Source organism: Callospermophilus lateralis, chromosome 11 (assembly GCF_048772815.1).
Source record: "Callospermophilus lateralis isolate mCalLat2 chromosome 11, mCalLat2.hap1, whole genome shotgun sequence".
Taxonomy (NCBI): Eukaryota; Metazoa; Chordata; class Mammalia; order Rodentia; family Sciuridae; genus Callospermophilus; species Callospermophilus lateralis.
In genome coordinates, this window is record NC_135315.1 from 91,503,617 (window position 1) to 91,525,080 (window position 21,464).

Here is a 21,464-nt window from a genome sequence, read left to right on the forward strand (position 1 = left end):
GACAGTCCTTCTATACAGACCATGCATTTAATCAGTTAGCTATTAATATGTCGCACAATAAAAATGTGATTTCTGGAATAGGAAAGAGATAGGTTGAAGCATAAACTATGTACAGATGAAGAGAAATAGTAAACTACAAGATAGAGATTAAGAAATTGCCCAGGATGCTACAAGGAAAATAAAGAAATGAAAAACTCAGGAGACTAATTAAGAGTTAAGAGCATATAATGAGAAATATGAATTTCTGAAGGAGAGAATTAAAACAGTATTGGGACAGAAGAAAAATCAAGAGAGAAAAATCAAATGTTTTCTAAACATGAAGAAATGTATCCCGAGACTTAATAGTTACTAACTTCAAGCAAAAAACATTCAGGTTTAGACACATGAAACTGCATAATACCAATGACAGAAAATCTTAAAAGCAACCAGAGAGAAAAGACCAACTAATTACAAAGGAATAATTAACCTAAGAGATTTCTCAAAGGCAACTTAGAAGCCAGAAACTCATGACATAGAATATTAAAAGTGCTGAGAACAAAACTAAGCTATACAACTTAAATTCTACTTTTGGACTTCTTAGACAAAGGAAATAATATGCCCTGTGGAATAGTTCTAGAATGTTCCAAGTTCATGAAGAAGGAACTCACATACAGACCAAAATGTACAAAGCTATGTGTAGGGTTAATGCTAAGTACTGAGGTAAAGGAATGATCATACAAAGATGTTCAAAGTTCTACTCACACCATGGTCCAAGTTCATTCTTTGATTTTTCCCCCTCCACCCTAATTCCAAATATAAGCAACGGCAGACAAAATGTCCTAAAATAGAACAATAAAAAACTTCCATAGGCCAGAAACAGAAACTCAATACAGAAAATGCAACTGAAATGAAAATAAAAAGATCAAGAACATCAAGAGGAAGATTTAAAGCATGGGAGAAAGTAGAGTTGGGACCACACTGATGTGTCTAGGAAACTGGGGCAAATGTGGTTGAAGGGCTTTGTGTAAGAGGGTGTGTTTAATTTGAATGAGATGAACAAGCATAAAAATAAAAGGGGGGAACCCACACTATTTAATATATAATAGTGGACAATTTATATGTTTTAAAAAAATAGGATTCAATTCCTAACTCAGATTTTTATTATTCTTTTTTATTAGAGCATTACATTTATGCATTATTTTTATTAGAGCATTACATTTAGTGTGGCTGAGTAAAGCTCCATTGTGTATATATGCCACATTTTCTTGGTCCATTCATCTATTGACAGGCAGCTGAGTTGATTCCATAATTTGGCTACTGTGAATTGTGGCTGTATCACTGCAGTATTCCAATTTCAGTTCTTTTGGATAAACCCCAAGGAGTGGGATAGCTGGGTCACATGGGAGTTCCATTCCTAGTTTTTGGAGGAGTCTCCACACGGCTTTGCAAAGTGGTCGTACTAATTTGCTGTCCCACCAATCATTTATGAGTGTACCTTCCTCCCCACATCCTCACCAAGCATTTTTTATTATTCATCTTCCTGATAATTGCCGTTCTGACTAGAGAGAGACAAAATCTTAATGCAGTTTTGATTTGTGATTCCTAGAGATACTGAACATTTTTTTTATTTGTTTGTTGGCCATTTATGTTTCTTTGTTTGAGAAACTTTTGTTTAGTTCCTTTGTCCGTATATTGATTAGATTCTTTTTTGTTTTGTTTTGCAATGAGTTTTTTGAGTTCTTTGTGTATTCTTGATACTAACCTCCTGGCAGAGGAGTGGCTGGCAAAGATTTTCTCCCATTCTGTAGCTCTTCCTTCACTCTCTTAATCATTTTCTTTCCTGTGCAAAAGTTTTGTGTTTTTTTTTTTATTTGATGACACCCCACTTATTGATTCTTGGTTTTATTTCCTAAGCTTTAGGGATCCTGTTGAGAAAATCAATGCCTATACTTGTATGATGGAGTGTTGACCCTATGTTTTCTTCTAGCAGTTGCAAAATTTATGGTCTAATTCCTAAGTCTTTGATCCATTTTGATTTGCCCTTTGTGCAGGGTGAGAAACAGGGACGGAAATCCATTCTTCTACATATAGTTACCCAGTTTCCCCAGCACCACTTGTTAAAAAGGCTGTTTAAAATGTGATATATACACACAACGGAATATTACTCAGTCATAGGGAAGAATGAAATTATGGCCTTTGCTGGTAAATTAATGGAATTGGAAACTATCATGCTAAGTGAAATAAGCCAATCCCAAAAAACCCAAGGCCAAATGTTCTCTCTGATATGAAGATTCTAACACACAATAAGGGGTGGGAGAGGGGAGAATAGAAGTTCATTGGATTAGACATAGGAGAATGAAGGGAAGGGAGGGGATTGGGAATAGGAAAGACAATAAAATGAATCAGACATAACTTTTCTGTGTTCACATGTGAATACATGTGACTCCACATCATGTACCACCATAAGAATGGGAAGCTATACTCCATGTATGTATAATAAGTCAAAATACATTCTACTGTCATGTATAACTAAAAAGAACAAATGAAAAAAAAAGGCTATCTTTTCTCCAACGTATATATTTGGCACTTCTGTGAAGTATCAGATGACTGGAATTATGTGGCTTTGTCTTTGAGTCTTCTATTCTATTCCATTGACTTCCATGTCTACTTGGATGCCAATACCATGTTGTTTTGTTACTATAGCTGAGTAGTATAATTTGAGATCAAGTATTATAATGTCTCCTGCATCACTTTCCTTATTCAGGGTTGTTTTGGCTATTCTGGGTCTCTTATTCTCCCAAATGAACGTAAGGACTGATTTTTCTAGTTCTGTGAAGAATAGCTGTAGGAAAACTAGCCTTCTATATTTTAAAATTCCTTATAAACAAAACATAAAATGAATATTGAGACATAAACATTTGCATCACACACAATGGGGAAATGGACCAAAGACACATAATTCAGTCATTGTTTTTGAGAGGAGAAGAAATTGACTGGCTGTGAGAATGAGGAAACTCTCTATACGAAAAATTCCATATCATGATAGAGGTTTGGAAGTCTCAGATGTGTGCGTCTATTAAATTATACACATACAATATGTGCATTTCACTGCACATAAATTATGCCTTGATATATAGTTCCTATAACAGCTATAAGAAGAAACAATGCATAAAAAATGGGCAAAGACTAAACACAAGAAAGCCTTTGAAGAACTACAAATTAACAGTGAAGTTATGGTGTGGTCTCCAACCACATAAATAATTTTGAAAAATAAATTGAATTAACAATGATATCTTTCCCCACAAATTGATTCTCTCATACATTGTTGGTGGGTATGTAAATTGGTGCAGCCTCACTGGAAGAAACTTAAGAAGACAAAAATATTTATTTAATGCACATAATCTAAGATGCAGTAATGCCAAATTTACAAATTTAGATAATCTAGCAGGAGTATATCAGTATGCTTATATAAAGACATTTGAGCTTTGTGTTTATAATATAAAAATTTGGAAACCACTGTAATATTCATCACTAAGCAAAAGAATTAAATGACGTTATGATAATACTTAATGCCGCTAAATTATACACTTAAAAATTGTTGAAATGATCAATTTTGTGTTATGTATATTTTCTGCAACCAAAAAAAAAGTACATTATGACTTAGCTATACAACAGAATACTATACAGACTTTTAAAATGGCATAAGGATCTCTATATACAGATTTTGAAGTATTTCATAGCTTATTAAATAGGCATGCTTTTAGGTATCTATATGTATGTAACTGGAGAAATACATAAGCTTTTTTCTTTTTTTTTTTAAAGAGAGAGTGAGAGAGGGAGAGAAAGAATTTTTTAGTATTTATTTTTTAGTTTTCGGCGGACACAGCATCTTTGTTTGTATGTTGGTGCTGAGGATGGAACCCGGGCCGCATGCGTGCCAGGTGAGCGCGCTACCGCTTGAGCCACATCCCCAGCCCCATACATAAGCTTAAAAAAAAAAAATCTTGCCATTTGTGGGCATGAAGATGTGGCTTAGATTTGAGCACTTGGCTAGCATGCACAAAGCCCTGAGAACCACAGACAAAAATAAAATGAAACAAAAACAAAACTTGCCATTTGTGGTATTGGCTTATAGAGCAAGTTTCATTTTATTCTATTGTTTTACTTTGTATATCTCTATATTGGTTAAATTTATGGATGAGCACATGCTTGATTCAAAAATTGAAACAGGTTTCAAGGTATATTACCATGTTTTCAAAGAGTGTGAAGATGGAAGAAGTAGCACTGTGTTCATAAAGCATCTAGAGACTTCAACAAAGACAGAACTCAGGACTGTGACACAAAGACTATTATGAGTATGGAGGTGTTGAGATTGGCCTGTTACGCAAACTATGGCATTAAAATAGAGTGCAAATGCAATAAATTCTTATGTAAATGTTTTAATTCTAATTGGATAATGGTGCTTCAAAATGCACTGAATACGATATTTTAGGTGGAAAGAGGATGGCTGGGGCAAACAGCACTATGGAGGCTCGGTACTGTGTGCTCCTGTATAGAATGAAACAGACCAGCTCTCTCTACAGAGCAGTCATGCGAAATCGCTCACCTTGGCATCCACTTTCAGTGTCCTTGTCCTCCTCTCCAATAGCTCACTTCTTTTATTTCACCCTGTTTCCTCTTGCAAAAAAGAGACAAGTTCACAATTTGACCCCTCCCCCCCAAAAAAAACAGGAGTCAGCTTCTGGTAACAGAATCCTTCCCTGTCCTTGGTCTATGCTGGTTCTCCTGGGTGGTTTCTTCAGGACTTGTGCCAACTTCACTTCACAGTCGATGAAGGGATTTTCTCACAGAAAAAAAAAGCATGATGTGGATGAGGCAGATTGGAAATCTGACTTCTGAGAATCTGTGAAGATCCTATTGATCTGAGGCTCGGGGCATGGATGGGTTTTGAAGAGCAGAGTCTTCCATCACCTTCCATAGTGTCATCATAGTCCACATCTGCAATGTCTGCCTTCCTCAGCCTAGAATAGATGTCTGCAGAGACCTGAAAGCAAAGTCACATGGATAGGATCAGAGGACAACAGACAAGGAGAACATACCAACAGCAATTTTGTGTTATGTATATTTTTCTGCAATAAAAAACAGAAGTCTACCAACCCTCCTCTCCAGTCATCTGAATACCTCCCACCATGGTGCACACACAGCATGTAAATAAGAGCCCCTTAGAAGATGGTGACTACCCATGAGCATTTTCAGATGGCCTGCTGCCCACTGGAAGTTTACAGAGGGGCTCCTTCCTGATGAGCTGCAAAGTGATCCAAACAGATAAGGCCTTCCCTCGTCCTCCCGGGCCACTGTCATGGGCTACCATTTTTAAAGATTTCAGAATTGGAAACTAAATTTAGCATAGCACCAGAGTTTCCCAAGGACTTGAATTCTGTCCTGAGATATCTGGCTGCCAGAGTGCACTGCACAAAAATGCTAAGCACCTACTCTTTGTGCAGTTGGGATACCCTACAATTTTCTGAAAGTGACTTTGTGTCATCAGTGATAACTTGAATTGTTTGAGATTTGCAAATCATTGATATAACACAAATCACTATGAGCTTAGTTTTGTTCAATATTAATTTAGTTTGCCGCACACTGTTTTGTTGACCTTAACAGCACTAAGTGATGTGTGTGTGTGTGTGTGTGTGTGTGTGTGTGTGTATTCCAACAGTATTTTAGGAAAAATATTTTCAAATAAATAGAATTTTTAAAAATTTGGTATGGTTTAGATAGGAGGTGTTCCTCCAAAGCTCATGTGTGATATAATGCAATTTCATTTTAAAGATGCAATGATTGGGTCATGAGAGCATTAACCCAATCACTGCATTAATCCACTTCAATGGATTAATTTTAACTGTAGGCAGGAGGGTGTGGCTGGAGGAGGTAGGTCATAGGGGAGGGGGGTACCTTCAAAGTACGTATTTTGTGAACAGAGCTCTCTCTCTCTGCTTTCTGATGGCCACATCGTGAGCTGCTTTCCTCTGCCATGAAGTTCTGCCTCACTTGAGTTCGGGCAATAGAACCCATTTATGGACTGAGACCTCTGAAACCATGAGCCCCAAATAAGCTTTACCTCCTCTAAAATTGTTCTTGTCAGGTCTTTTGTTTACAGGGCTGAAATGGCAGCAATTGAACTACAAATCACCCATAAGCCGATTGCTAAAGCAAGTGAACATGTAAGACTCCAAAACTTCCTTCCTTGTACAGAAATTCCTCCATTGTGATGGTAGATAAGAGATCATGACATTTTTTTTCCTCTAAGTGTCTATCATTTAAGAAGTTTGCGAACCGTCCTCAGGGGAAACAGAGAATGTGCATGGAGAAATGAACAATAGGAACCAGTCTCACCTTATTCTCCACCTGTGGCCTCATGCAGCTGTGAAAGAAAAAAGTGCATGCTGTGAGATTCCACTTATATTTAAAGTCTTTCAATAAATGCCCACTAATAAAGGCTTCTTCATCTTCTGGGTATTTCCCTTAGATTGATTTCCATTACTATTATTATCACTATTTTGCTTTTCGATCTAGTATGACGACCTTAGTATCCAAAGGAAAAAATGATTATCTTCTTGGTTCCAAGAGAATGAGAGACAAAGGTCAGAGGCAAATTCATCCCCAGCCTCAAGTCTCACCTGCTCCCGATTCCTGCTCCTGCTGGACATGATAGACCAGGGAGTACACATCATCCCCACGCATGACATTCACTGCAAGAGAAGAAAGGCCTCTTTGAAGTAGGACAGAAGAGTGGACACCCAAGGAATTTTCAGGAAGCAGGTTTATTGACTTCAGGGTTCAGAGGTGGCTCTCGCCTAAGAATTCTTTCTCTGAGCAAAGATTTTGGAAATTCTTTGAGCTTTATACCCAGTGGTGGAGGGAGGAGGTCCTTGGAGATTCACAGGACAAGTTCTCTCTGTTCCATCCCCGAGACTAGACACAGGTTTCACAAATTTTTTTTCTTACCAAGGAAACAGAGATAATATCATTTTTTACAACAAGTTTGCTGACTTGACTATCACAGCTTTTGTGTGCAAACCTGGCATATACAAGAAAGAGGAAATATCCACCACAGTAACCTCTGCAGGCATCCTGCTGATCTGACAAGAGGAGAAGCTTTATTATGGCAAGGGTCTTCTGGATGTGGGGGAGGTCTCTGGATTGCTTCATTTCCCCCCTTTGATGATTTTTATTTCAATCAAAGATCATCATCTTCTTCTTGGCTTTAAAGCTTTATATAATGTCATGAACTCAGTTGTTTTCTTTCTTTTAACAGCTATTTTTATAGTAGACCCAATAGTTTTAATGCACAGGGAAGCCAAACGTGGGAGTAATAAATAGGTTAACAGCAGAAGACCTGCTATGCCAATTAAGCTTTTAAATCCACCGAGGGCTAAAAATCATCCTGCAAATAGTGAGATTGGATTCCAATCTTTCATGCCTTTCCAGGTTTGGACGGGCACCTGTGCTAGTTTTCTGATATTGCTGGCTATGTCTTTAAGTGTCTGTCCGTGGTCATCTATTTGGATGCGACAGTCTGAACCGTTAAACTTTTCACGTACTTCCCCTTCCTCAGCTAGTAGGTAATCTAATGCCAAGCGGTTTTGATAGATAGGCACTCACATTTGGGTCTGTTGTGTGGCCAAAGGCTGTAGCAGTTTGATTAGTAATAATTTCCAGTACAGTTTGCAAGTGAATTATCCAGTTTAGCACATAAAGAGTTCTATAGCACCAACTGCCATGCTGTGCCCAGGTAGCAGGACCATAAATGGCTTCGACATCATGACAAAGTCCCTTCTTTCTATCATTCAGTTTACTCTGTGTGTCTACCGCCTGTCCCAGCCCTGGAGGCTGATGATCGTTTATTTGTAGAGGAGGCGGGGACACAGCAGGATCAGGTTTGGCCAGCAGAGGTCAGCTCATGGCTCAGCTCCTTAGCTTATTATGGCTTAAGTATGAGGGGTCCCCTAAAAGCTCATGTGTGAGACAATGCAAGAAAGTTTAAAGGTGGAATGACTGGGTTATGAGTCTTCACCTAACCAGTGCATTAGTCCTCTGCTGGGTATTAACTGATGGTAACGGTAGGCAGAAAGGTGTGGCTGGAGGAGGTGGGTCATTGAGACTGTGCCCTTGGGGTACACATTTTGTCCCTGGTGAGGGGACTTTGGCTCTGCTTCCTGATGTGATGTCCTGAGCTGCTGTCTTCTACCATGCCCTTCTTCCACGATGTTCTTTCTGCCTACCTTGAGCCCCAAGGCATGGAGCCGGCCGTCTATGGACTGAGACCTCTAAACTGCAATCACCAAATAAATGTTTCTCCACTAAAACTGTCCTTGTCAGGTCTTTTGGTCACAGTGATGAAAAGCTGACTCAAATGCTATGCCTACTTTGGCCCAGGTCATTTGAGAAACTTTACCATTTTTGTATATAGGCGGTAGCTGCACTGGGTCAGGTGAGTTGAGATAGTTGGGTTCTTGGGGTTCAGGACTGGAAGGGCTCCTACAAACACAGAAACACGTGTGAGCTGTCTGGAATAGCATTCAAGATCTCCCAGACCTATCTATCCGAGATCCTAAAACAGAAGCTCTTTAAGGAAGAGTCCTGGACAGAATATCAGTCCAGGGAACTGGGAGGCACACCCGTACCATACAAGCCGTGGCCCTAAGTGTGGACACTGCAGTCGCCCTAGTGCACATATTCCACAAGTCTTAGCTGACCGATTCACTGTGGGACAGCCCACACCTGAAATGATGTCACTTACGTTATAAAGGCTCACTAAATCCTGGATAGAGAAATAATGATTCACCCCAGAGGAAAACAGGTGGCTGACAAGAATAAGGAATTTGAAGAAAAGGCAGAATTAAACAGGCATCTATGGAATGTACCCCTGAAAGAGGGTCACTCTGATTTGGAAAAAAAAATCTGTTTATTGTTGGCATAAACAATAACACTATAAAATACATCGAAGAAACACTGGTAGCCCTAGAAAGAAGTATTTGAAAATGTTTTCTTCCTCTAAACTTCTAAAGAATGTCATCAATAATTTTTCAGTATGTTTATTCCTGTCTAACATTACAGAAATGTGTGTATATCTCACCTACCCTGAAATACTTTGGGACTCTCAAGATCTTTCCATATATTCATGTGTCTCTGCAGCCTACAGACCCTTAGACATTGCCTGAGACATTGACTGCTTGAACAAATAGACAGTCCTGGTCAAAGCAATGTAACTTTCTTATTGTGAAGATGTATTGAGAGGGATAGACACAGGAAAAATGATTAATTAGTTATTATATGAAACTTAAAAGACCAGAAGGAGAAAATTAAAGTACATTGAACTCAGGTGTGATTTTTAGGTATGAGAAGATAGGAAAACAGCTTCCCCCCCCAAAAAAAAGGACAATTCAGAGTTAATTTTTTTTTCCTGCATTAGTAGTACCTACAGAGAAAGCAGAGGTCTTACCTGTGTGGGTCCCTGGTTGAGCATCTTTCTGAAAGTCAAACAAATGAGTGAACCTGTCAATGGAGGAACCTCCTTCTCGGCTCCCTTATAGCCTTGGTACACAGGGATGTACCTCCTGCCAGTATGCCCACTGTGGATGCCACCCTGTGCCCAGAGGACATCCGGGCAATTATTTGCAGAGCCTTCCTTTTACAAATGAGGAGGCTCAGGTCCAGAATATAAATGAGCTGCCCCCAAGCAAAAAATACTGTAGCCGGGAGTGGAACCCAGGTCTCTGAACCCTCATGTCTATGATGTGAGGATGAGAATCTTATCCTGCCCCAAATCCTCACAGGCAGGTGTTGCCACAGCCATGTTATAGTTGAGGTGCCCAAAGATGCTGGAAAAGCCTAGAATTTAAATGAAAATCTCACATTGTCCTCTCCTGCTCCATCTCCCACTCGCTCAGGGGAGAACAAGAGCCTGGAGCTCAGTACACCAAGGAATACGTAACTGTCATTGGTGATAAAGTGGGAGGCTGAGTCACCCGGAATTCATAACGGAAGAGAACCGTGGGAGGCCGTGTGACCCGCTGAAGCGTCTTGGAGAAAATGGCATTTCCACTGAGGAGTGAAAAAGTTCCAGCAATGATTAGAACATGTGGATATGTGAATGAGCTTTGGGGGGAGTAGGGAGTAGCTTTTGGCAAACCCAAAAGATAAATAAGACTCTCTGCGCTGACTTTAGAGCTAGGAGAGGAGCGGGCTAGCTGGAGTTGTTCAGCGCTTTTCTCTTCCAGGGGCTGACTGATTAAAGTACTATGTTTCTCTATAAAAAATTAAATCACAGAAGAATATGATATCAGCTGAACCTCAATTGATGACATATGGGGACTAAACAAATTTTACTAAAAATTGGCTAAATTTTGCAAATTGTATACTGCAAAGGATAAATATATGGCTAAAAGAATATATTTATCCTTTGCTGTTTGCATGTTACCCTCCCAGCCTATTTCAGTGAAATCTGAGGTCACAAAATACCCACCTCTATAAATACTAACCTATTTTTCTCTTGAGCCAGTAGCAAAATAACAGGACTGCAGTGATGAGACCAACGCTGCTGAGCAGCCCCTCAACGACACCTGAAGTAAGATGTTCGCTTCTGGGTTCAGCAGGCACTGAGGGGGAGACCTGGGGGTGAGCTGCTGTAGGGAGGAATTGAGTTTGGGGACAGACCTCTTGGTACAGGCTCTGCTCAACGGCTGCTCTCCCAGGACGGATTCACTTATTTATTTAGGGATCTGCAGCTGTTCACCTTGATGCAAGAAGAGAGGCACCCAACCTCCAGCTCCTCCCACAGGACCCTCGTCCTGAGTAGAGCAGCAGAGGCACTGGGATGTCAATGGGCCTCTCCTGGGTTCTGGGGAAGGGGCTGACGGAGACAACCCCACCACCAAAGCTATACCTGTGAAATTGAGAGTCACCGCCTCACTGCGCAGGGAACCCTGGCCATTGTCGCCCTCACAGGAGTAGTTTCCAGAATGTTCTGCAGTCAGGGAGAGGTTGAAGGAGGCTCCTCCCCCAGAGGGCACCGAGCTGTTCCCCAGGGTGACGTCCTCATGATAAAACTGGTACAGGATCGGGGGAGAGCCCCCCAGGGCCTCGCAGTGAAGCTCCACCACGTCCCCCACCTCAGCCTGGGCCCTGGGAGCCCTGAGGGTGAGCACAGGGCGGGACACTGGAACTGACAGAGACAGTGGACTGTCAGAGACGTGTCTCCACTGGTGCACTAGACCCATAATCCCTGCCTGTCCCCAGAGACTCCACCCCATGGAACTTCCCCAAGGCACCCCAGGGGAACACAGAGCCGAGCCGGCCAAGCTGCAGGCACCCCAGCACCCCAGGAGAGGCCCATTAACACCACTCTGGAACTCACTTCTGACAGTGATGTCCACCAGTCCGCTGAGGCTGGGGCCGTAGCCGTTGTCAGCTGCACAGTAGTACTGGTCGGAATCACTCTCCGTCACTGGTGCGACCTCGAAGTTTGCTGTCCGTGAATGCTGGGTCTTGGTTTCCAGGCTTAAACCCAAATGCCCTTTGTACCAGACAAAGGTGATGTTTCCTGTGTCCTTAGCCACCGAGCAGATGAGGATCAGTGTGTCTCCCTTCATCACCCGTCCCCCGGGAGGCTGAGTCTCCAAGCTCACGTCAGAGACAGGGATTCCTGCACAAACAGCAGATAATGTGGGAGAAACCCGAGTAGGGAGTGTTTGGGGCCCAGGGAGTAGGTATGGGGTCTTGAAGGCAAAGCTGGAGGCAAAGTCATGATGTATAAAGTTTGACTGGAGGAGAAAGCTCTACTGATTTGGAATCACTTCTAGTTTGGTGGTGATGATAGGGTTAGAAAAATACTATAATATCACCATGGAAAATGTGGCGTCTCCTCTTTGCCTAGGACAATGTGACTTCCATTCCCCTGAGTCTCAAGCTTTCTTTTTTGAAGGCACAGTAGTATAGTGATTACAAATCCAAATTGTGAGTCAGTCTGCCTAGGTGTGAATACTGGTTCCAACTCTTGCTTGTGGTGCATGCTTGATCAAATTATTTTATAAGACTCAATTTCTCATCTGTAAATGGAGATGCAATGATAGTTATCTCCTGCAGGTGTGGGGCTTCAATTAAACATATATGTGAAGCACTAAAATGGCGCCTGCTGTGTACGAGCTGTTCAGTGGTTTTTGCCGTGGTGGAGATGGCAGGTTTAGTTTCACTAGTGTTGAGTTTTTAGAAGTCTGGGACTCCCTAATATTCTGGAGGTAGTAGACTTGAATGTCATACTCCGGCCACACCTCCAACTCTGTACTGGTGATTGAACCCAGGGGTGCTCTACCACGGGAGCTATACCTCCAACCCTTTTTAATTCTTATTTTGAGTCAGGGTCTTGCTAACCTCAAACTTGCAATCCTTCTGACTTAGCCCCCCAAGTCACTGGGATTACAGGCATGCACCCTGGCACCTGATTAAATGATGGGTTTTTGCAGGAGATCATGTCAGAAGTGGCAGTCTGATATGGTATGACATGGTTCATAGTAATAAAATTTTCTTTTTGTACTCTTTCAAAATCAAGCCCCACCACCACCACCACCACAAGTCTTCTCCAATAGTCTATTCCACACACTTCTGCCAAGCCTTGTCTTGCCACCTGGTCAAGCTGACCCTGGAGAGGGAAGGATACCAGGAGAGCTGAAGCCTCCCTCCACCTCTTCCATCCCAGGGACAGGAGAGGTCACCTGCCGTCCTCTCCCCAGCAGACTCTGGAAGCACAGGCCTTAGACACTCACTCTGCACCCGGATGTAGGAACTCCGGCTCTGTTTGGGGGGGTTATTCCCGGCTGTCGTCATGGTACACCAGTAGGTCCCCGAGTCCTCCTTCCACACAGTGGGGATCTGGAGCTTTGGGGAGCTGCTCCGTTCTGATCCCAGGTTGTGGCCATCTCTGAAGAAGCTGAACTGGGGTTGGACAGGTGGCGGCTGACCAAGGAGCGGGGTCTCACAGGTCAGGATCAGTGAGCTCCCCTCTATGGGCCTGGAAGGCCTGGCTGTCAGCACAAGGTGTAGAAACAGCTCTGGAGAGAATAATTAAACAGATAGAGGCCCCGGGCCGGGGGGTTCACAGTTCCTGGTGAGAGGCATTCCGTCCTCAGCCACACAACACCCCTATGTTCCCTGAAGTGGCCCATGGGCTGCCCCTTCCCAGGGACCCACCCTGTCCCTCCTCACACGTCCTGCCACGGGCCACAGCAGCCACTTCCAGAAGGCAGCACTGTGACTAGGATCTTATAATTCTTCAAGTTTCTACCCAGGAACTAAAAACCCCTTTCTGGAAGCCAGGGCAGAAATACTGAAGACAGTCGCTGCAGTTGGCATTGGAAATGGGGACGCTTTGATTTTTAATAAAAGCGAATACATTTCTTTGGACCCTGGTTTATCACCTGGTTGTTATTTTCTTCTGTTCTCTTTTCCCTCCCGTCTCAGACACCTGCTGTTCCAAAGACAGAATGTGGACCTGAAGAATCACTCAGGGTGGGAACAACAGAGGAACTCAAACCCTCTGTGTCGACTATGTCCGGTCCCTGCTGTCGCTAGTCCCATTGCTGGGAGGTGCCCTGTGGACACCCACACAGCCCCATTCCCCTGATCTCGGACTTCGACCCAGACCTCTGCTGCAGCCACAGGAGAAAAAAATTTAGTCCATGCCTTAAGCCTCAGGGGTAGATCCTTTGGGGCCTTAGGGATTTGTTTTCTGGGTAAATAAAGATGGTAAAGGTACATTCTACTCTCCCCTTTCCCCTTAGCACTCCCAGTTGCAGCAGCCTATGAAATCTCACAAATCTTTGGGCACATGTTTATCCAATTCTTAGAGCCTCTGACATGTGGGAGATTTAATTTTTTTTTTTTCTGAAAGAAACCTCTTCCTCTCCTCACCAGATGCCAGCGATGAGTACTCTGGATCACAGAGAGATGATTCCTAGACTAGTGTCTATCATTTCCAATTCTGCCCCGCCCACCTCCCACAAGGCTTTCCCCGGGTCTTTTTAAACCTCAGTTCCATCTGTGGTTACCAGAATGTTCCCTCTGACCTGAGGCATGGAATACCCTGTTCTTTTTGTCCTCGGAAAGCTGGTCCCCAGAGGACAGAGGAGCATCACAGCTTTTGGAACTGAATAGAGGAAGGAATAAAAAAAGGCATTAAGGCACCCAGAGTCCACTCAAGCTTCTATCCAGGGCAGAGGAGCAGGTGGAGCTGGGAGCCACACAGGGCTGACTACAAGAGCCTGGAGCTCAGATTAGCAGGTCAAGCTTGTCGCCAATATTTCCCAGGCAAAAACAGAGATTACCTGGGAATTTTGTTTCTTTATCCTTGATGTAACTATGGATTTTTGCTTAGGCTAGAATTTGGCCCCTGAGTTTAAGGGTAAAGGAGAGGCCAAGAACAAAGCTCATGTGACATTAACACCAAGCAGGAGCTGGACTTGGACAAATATTAGGGAAGGAACTCAGAGCACCAAGGTGATTCCGATCTCTCTGGTCACAAGAATCCCTGATCCCCGGAGGTAGCACAACGTCCTCTCTTAACCTTTAGGTTAGTACCTTATGCACAAGACAGCGGTTCTAGTAAATATTATATTGGAGGCTGCTTTCGTGAGATTTCTCATGGCAGAAGACTTTCCTACCCCCCTCTTCTGAGAAAGGCAAGACTCTGAATCAGGATCAGAGCAATGAAGTACGTTTGCATAAACCAGTCAGAGAGAGGAAACTGAACTGGGGCAACAATTGTGGCTGCAGAGGGGAGCTAAAAATAGGCAGGAGGCACAGTACAACTGTTGCACGTGGCCTGGGGACGGACTTCAGTGTTGTTCTCGATGGCTCTGTGATTTCAGCATTTCCTCCATCACCCATGGCAGAGTCCCCAGGGGACTTGAAGCCCCTGGGGCAGGGAGGACAGATTATCTTCTAACTCCAGCCTTTGGCACCCTCTGCCTCTCTTGTGCAAATAGCATCTTCATCCCTGTGCTGAGACTTCCCAGAAAGGAAGGAGAAGGCCAGGCGAGACCTGATCACCCAGCTGGGCAGACACGGGTCAGCAGCCTGGGCTCAGGGGAGCCACTGATGTCCGTACACCTCAGCAGCTGTCACCAGACGCATCTTGGATAGGTAGGGGCTGCTCAGAGGGCCATCCACAGGTCTCCTGATCTGACCTGAGTGACAGACTGTGAGGAAGTAAAGGAAGTGCAACTCACCGTCAGGTTCGCAGAGCAGAGCTGCAAGAAAATTCAGGAGACATCAGCGCGGAGCAGGAAGTCCTACAGGCAGACAAATGTGACTCCTCTAGGACTTTCCAGCAGTAGACCCTCCCTCCTAGTCACTGCCTCCTCCTCCTTTCACTTCCCTGATTTATCTCCCTCCCCTTCCTTCCGTCTTTCCTTCTCTCTGTTCCTTTACCAACATTCCTTATCACCCACAGAACACCCATCCCCAAAGCACTTCTTTTTCCTATGATCATAATTTCCAATAACTTTTGTCATCTGTGATTCGGAAATGGTAACTTTGTTGTTTCTTAATTTTTTTGTCGTGCATGATAGTTAGGCATAATATTGGGGTTCATTTTGATGTAATTCTACAAGCATGGAATATAATTTGCTCCAATTCAGTCCCCAGTACTTCCCTTCTCCCTCCCCTCCTCCCCTGCTTCCCTTTCCTCTAATGGTCTTTCTCCTATTTACTTACAGTTTTTTAAATTATTGCATTATAACCTTTATCTTTAAAAATCTATTTATTTTAATTGGTGCATTACAATTATACATAATGGTGGGATTCCTCTTTTCATATTCATACTTGCACCATCTAAGAACGGAATTTGATCAATTTCGTTCTCCATTAAAGCTTTGCTTTTAATTACTTAACATCCCTCTTCAGACTTCTTATTCCCATTTCCACCTCCTCCTGTCAAAAGTCTTGATGATCCAGTCAGGAATCACTGTCTCAGGACCACAACACACTCAGACAAGGGGGTAAGGGTCTCATGGCTAAGGCTTGGAGACCCTTGTTTTACCAACTTGAGATCAGAAGAAGCTTAGATCCAGAGAATGGATAGACATTTCTCCTGATTCTCTTCTAGCACAAGGATTTCACCCTGCATTGTGTCATAATGGTCAAGAAGGAAAAAATTGGGGAGATAATGCAGGCTTTATAACCAAAAGGCAGAGATTTGGATCTTTAGTTTATTCTTACAAGCTGTGTGGCTCTAGGAAAAATGTTTCTCCTCTCTGTGCTTTGGTTTCTTTTTCTATAAAATGAGATAACAATAGTACCTGCCTGGCAGAGTTTTTGTGAGGATTAAATGAGTTGGTACCCACAAAATGCTTAGAATAGAGCCTGAAACTTACTTAGTATCCAATAAATATTGTCTTATCACTATTCTGTTTAGTCTGAGATGCTCATTGTTTTAGGTTAAATTCTTATTTGAATTATTAGTCTCTCAAGCAGGGGGAGCGAAACATATTTTAGGTATCCATCCAGACAATGAGTCGTCTTTCAATGCCTTAATTTTCATTTCATACAAATCTTTGATGCACTGTTGCATTCTAAAATATCAGAAATTAGAGGTTTTGTGTTTTTGCTTTATATTATTTTGTCTTTACATTTTTATTGAAACCTTGTAAGACAAATCCAAGTTTCCTTTAAGTTGTACTGCACTTTTTTATTTAATCTTGGGGTCTTCTAAAAAATAATTTTGAGGGTTTACTGTATGCCGGGCATTGTGCATGGCATCAGGTTTACAGTAGGGAATATGACCAAGAGTCTGCGGTGTCAAGAATTAACGCTATGCTGGGAGGGAGACAATGACAAAATAAATGTAGGATGGTTTCCTAGAGTGGTTGGTGACACAAGAAAAACAGAGCAGAGAAATAAGTTACAGAATGTCTTAGGATGGTCTTGACTGTCTCAGTAGATTCGGAAGCAAGACTTTGGAATATCTGGGAAAGTGCATCTAGCAGAGATAAAAACAGCAAATGCACAGGCCGTGGGGCTGTGGGGATGAGCTTGTCTAAGGAGGAAGGAGAAGGCAAGTCCTGCACCTGAGCAGGTGGGGGACAGTGGAGAGCATCAGCCTGAAAGGAGCAGGCAGGAGCCAGCCAGTCCTGGGGGTCTTTATGGACTTCAGAGCAGTTTTGGATTTAATCTAGATGTGATGGGGACCCCTGGACGGTTCTGAGTCAATTTACAAGTTCAGTCTGACATTGTTCAGGAAACAGGCTGTAGAAATGCAAGAGAGCTCAGGAGAACGTTAGTGGGAATCTAGGAGAGCAGGGAATGACGGCTTGCTTAGGCAGCACTGATGCTGCACAGTGGTCATGTGTTAGCATGAATTTTGAAAGTAGAATTAATATGAAATCTAAAGTACAAAAGAAATAGATGAATTAAATATGACTCAAAATTTTGACCACAGCCACAGGAAGAAACGTGTGATAGCTACTGAAATGGAGAAGATGTGGGGAGAGATGGGTTAGGTTTGGTGGTGGTGGCCGGTAGAGGTGGAAGGTCAAGAGGTCTGTTTGAGTTTAAGATGGTCACTAGGGGGCTTGGGGTTTAGCTTTGCGGCAGAGCACTTGACGAGCAGGTGTGAAGTCCTTGAAATGCCCAGCACCAAAAAGAGAGCGAGAAAGGAAGGAAGGAAGGAAGGAAGGAAGGAAGGAAGGAAGGAAGGAAGGAAGGAAGGAAGGAAGGAAGGGGGAAGGAAAGAGGCTATTAGATACTTGAGTGGCCACTGATACATAAAAGGTGCTTAACGAAGGAGTCAAAGCTGGAGGAAAAAAGTTTGAATTTAAGCTGAAAATGGCTCATGGAGCAACAGAACCGTATAATTTAGGGAAGAGAACCGGCAGAATACACTCTGCTGGGAGCCAGGTGTGGAAAATGTGTCCAGGAGAAGGAGTGATCATCAGTGTTGAGTGCCCCAAGAGGCTGAGGAGTGGAAACTGGAAACCAGGTGAGGCCACATGGACGTAGTGGACTTGATCAGCAAAAGCAGTTTCCGTGGAGCAGTGAGTGAAAGACCAATTAAAATGGGTTCAAGAAAGAAAAAGGAAGGACTACAGAGACCTAAAGCCATTTGTCAGCTGTCAGGGGTTACAGAGAGGGGACCATCTGACATGGAGATAGTGAAGGGGGAGAGGATGTTTGAAGTGAGGGAAATGGGTTTTTGAAATGTACTGGTGGCCACGAGACCCTAAACCTTTGTTTAAAAAATCCCAGATACTATTTCAAAAAAGCAGATCTTAATACAATTAAAGACCAAATATGGAGTTTAAAGAAAAAGATGGAAGGAAGTGAAACAAAGACCGTAACTCACTGAAAATTCGTAAAGGGAGACAGAAAAAGGATGGGGCAAGGGGGTGGGTGCGAGAGAAGATACTGAGGACGGTGGGAGAGGAGGCAGAATAGGTGACCGCAGGGGACAGTGAGTGGGTAGATGTGGCGGCAGAAGCATGAGGACGTTTTCTTCTGGTGGTTTTCATTTTATCAACGTGGCATGAAGCCAGGGTATAAATGGGAATCAAAGGGGTCCATCTAAGGGAAAGAAGGTGTGAAACGGTGGTCATCGTGGGCAGGAGAAGAGGACCGTCAGAGTGCAGGAAAGTGCCTGGCAGGGCTCAGAGCTGCCTGAAAGTTGGGGTCCCACATTAAATGGAGATGTCAGCTGGGCTGTGCCTTTTGTCTAAAGTCCCGTCCAGCTGCTCAGGCACACATGTAAAGTGTGCAAAAAAAAAAAAAAATAGGGTTGAGCAGGACAGTGCTGTGGGGAACAAGAGACTAAGGGGTGTCGTGGTGATGTACTGGGGAATCTGCGTCCCGTGGGGACGGAGCACATGATGTGTGATCACCCATCATGGAAAAGCAATGCCGGGCGTCACAGACACCTCGGAGACAGTGTTAGAGAAAGTGGCCCAGGTTACAATGGGGTGGGGAGGAATCCTGAAAAAGGGGGTGATGATGAGTTCTAAGGCTTGGCAGTAGGAATGGGGTGCACAGAGGGCTAATAAAAAATAATGCTGATAATAATAAGAAGAAGGGAACTGGAAGGTTATCTCTGTCGTGCAGATTTTTTTTTGGCCTGGCTGTTGAAAGCATCAAGAACAAAGATAGAATTAGGGGTAGAAGGAGAGATGGGCAGTGAACACGTCTTAGATAAAAACTGAAACGATGATTTTCCTCAAAACTCTGCCTGACTCTGAGCCCTGAGTTGGAAGTACAGATCTGAGATGTGCCGAGCACCCCTGAGCCTCGCCAGGCAGAGACTCAGTCCCCAGGGGTCCCCATAGATTGTCAGCCAGTGGAGCCCCAGTGTGATGGCTCCCCAGACCCTGCTCCCAGCTGTCCGACTCACCACAGATAAACAGCAAGAGCCCCAGCTGCATGAGGACCAGACTGAAGATGGTTACATGAAGATGCTTCTTACACAAAAATAACGCACCTCAGGTCAAGAGTGACAGCTTTCAGGTTTGAGGAAGTCAGGAATGGAAGTTCACCCTTCAGCGCACGTTTATAGAAATAGAAGAAGGAAGAAGAACCCCCCAATGGCCAGGCTCGATTTCTTCTCCTATGAAGGCTGAGAAAAATCAAAGATATTCCTTTCTGTAATTTGGTGCCATTCCACAACCCAGAGACCCTGCGCGTCCATCAATATTCGAGGGCCTCCTTTAAGAACTCTGGTCTCTCAAGGACAGCTTCTGACTTCAGTGGGTCTCACCAGGATACAGACCTCCTGAAATTCAAGTGGCACACTTTCATCTTTGTCCCCTCCACGGTCTCATCAACACACCCCTGTTTCCCAGCAGTCTCTAGAAAAGTCACGCCAGGCAAACACCATTGAGCTACGGGTCGATGGGGCGGTCACCAGGTCACGTCTGACAGCTGTCTCATAGGATGATCTGCACAGGGTCCAACTATTCATACCTTTACAAACTTTCATACTGAGACTTCTGGTGTGCCAACAAGTGAGCATGAAACAGCTGAGAAACAAAATCATGAGAAATTACAATTCAATTCATAACAAAATGTTACAGTACATGAAAATAAAATAGAGAAAATAGGCATATGCAAATCAGCCCCCGAACACTAGGGAGGAGTTCGCCATTTACCCCGACTGACATTTGGGATATTTCTCTTTCTTCATCCCAAGTCTGGATATCTAGAACCCACTCATGGCTTTCCTTATCACTTTGAACTACCAGTTCTTGGTACCTGAAGCCTGTGTGTAATTCAGATTATGAATTAGAGAATAAAGTACCTTAATTTCCAATTTTTTCAATCTTTGAGCATTTAGGATTGCAAATAGACAGACCAAAAAAATGGAAGCTGAGCCATTAAGAAATGTGAAAAGGTGCCATCCAATACTGACATCTGCGTCCAGGTATCAAGTCCAAAGAGGAAGATGGAGGAAAAAAAAAAGAGTGGTCAGTGATGCACAAAAATAAAGGAAAGTGAGAGCATGTGGGGAAGCAGACGAATGGTCCCCAGGAATGGCTGAAACCGGACGGTGGGCCCACACCTTTGCTCCCAGGCGTGAGAAAGCCTATGTGGAGACAAGGATGGCCAAGGTTAAAGTGTCGGGGACAACACAGAAGTCTCCTCTTTGAGACGATGGAGTCCATAGTGCCAGCCCCGGGGTGTAAAGCTGCTCTTGCATGCACGGTGCTGCTTTGTGTCTCTTCCCCTGAGGTCACGCATGTCCTGCTCCAGTGACCTCATGACTTCTGCAGCCAAAAATGTTTTCCTCCTTCTCCACAGACTGAAAGGCTTTTTAAAAATCAGTTTATTGAGATACGTTGAACGTACATTGAAGTGAACCCATTATAAATATATGATGCCGTGGTTTTTGACAAAGGTCTACATTGATGTAAATACAATCACAATCATAAGTAGAACACGTCATCTCAACATGCTGTGTGCTTGTGTGTGTGTGTGTGTGTGTGTGTGTGCACGCGCGCGCTCCGTCCTAGTCACCCCGAACATCCCAGAACTATATAATTCTTGATCAACTCAGATCAGGTCTAATATAGATTAGATCTGTCTTTTCTACTAATAAATAGAAATACAGTGTTTATGATTTTGTTTCTGTTTTCTCTCCCCCCCCCACCCCCGACTAGGAATGGAACTCAAAGAACCCTACCACTGAGCTACATTGCTAGCCTTTCTAATTTAGTTAAATTAATTAGTTTATTTGTGTGGTATTAGGGCTTGAACCCAGGGTCTTGTGCACATTGGGCAAAGGTGCTATGAGCCACAGCCAATTAATATGATGCATGGCATTTTTGATTGAAAGGTGATGCCAGCTAGCCATTGAGATGATATGATTATGTTAAAAATTACATTCATATGGATATCGGACTCCTGCTGTTCACCTCGACCTGCTGCGGGACTCCTGGAGAGTTCCCATT

The 21,464-nt window shown here is 43.4% G+C and overlaps 1 protein-coding gene across 1 annotated transcript; it reads right to left on the reverse strand.

Annotated features, from left to right (window-relative positions):
• Positions 1 to 4,016: 4,016 nt before the first annotated feature.
• Positions 4,017 to 15,168, reverse strand: LOC143410681 (Fc receptor-like protein 1). The gene is given in 11 exon segments (XM_076871469.2): positions 4,017 to 5,023; positions 6,376 to 6,392; positions 6,645 to 6,731; positions 8,438 to 8,520; positions 9,485 to 9,512; positions 10,524 to 10,640; positions 10,928 to 11,206; positions 11,399 to 11,686; positions 12,804 to 13,088; positions 14,103 to 14,182; positions 15,143 to 15,168. Coding segments are annotated over 11 exon segments (1,518 nt in total). The 3' UTR covers positions 4,017 to 4,795.
• Between the last annotated feature and the right edge of the window lie 6,296 nt (positions 15,169 to 21,464).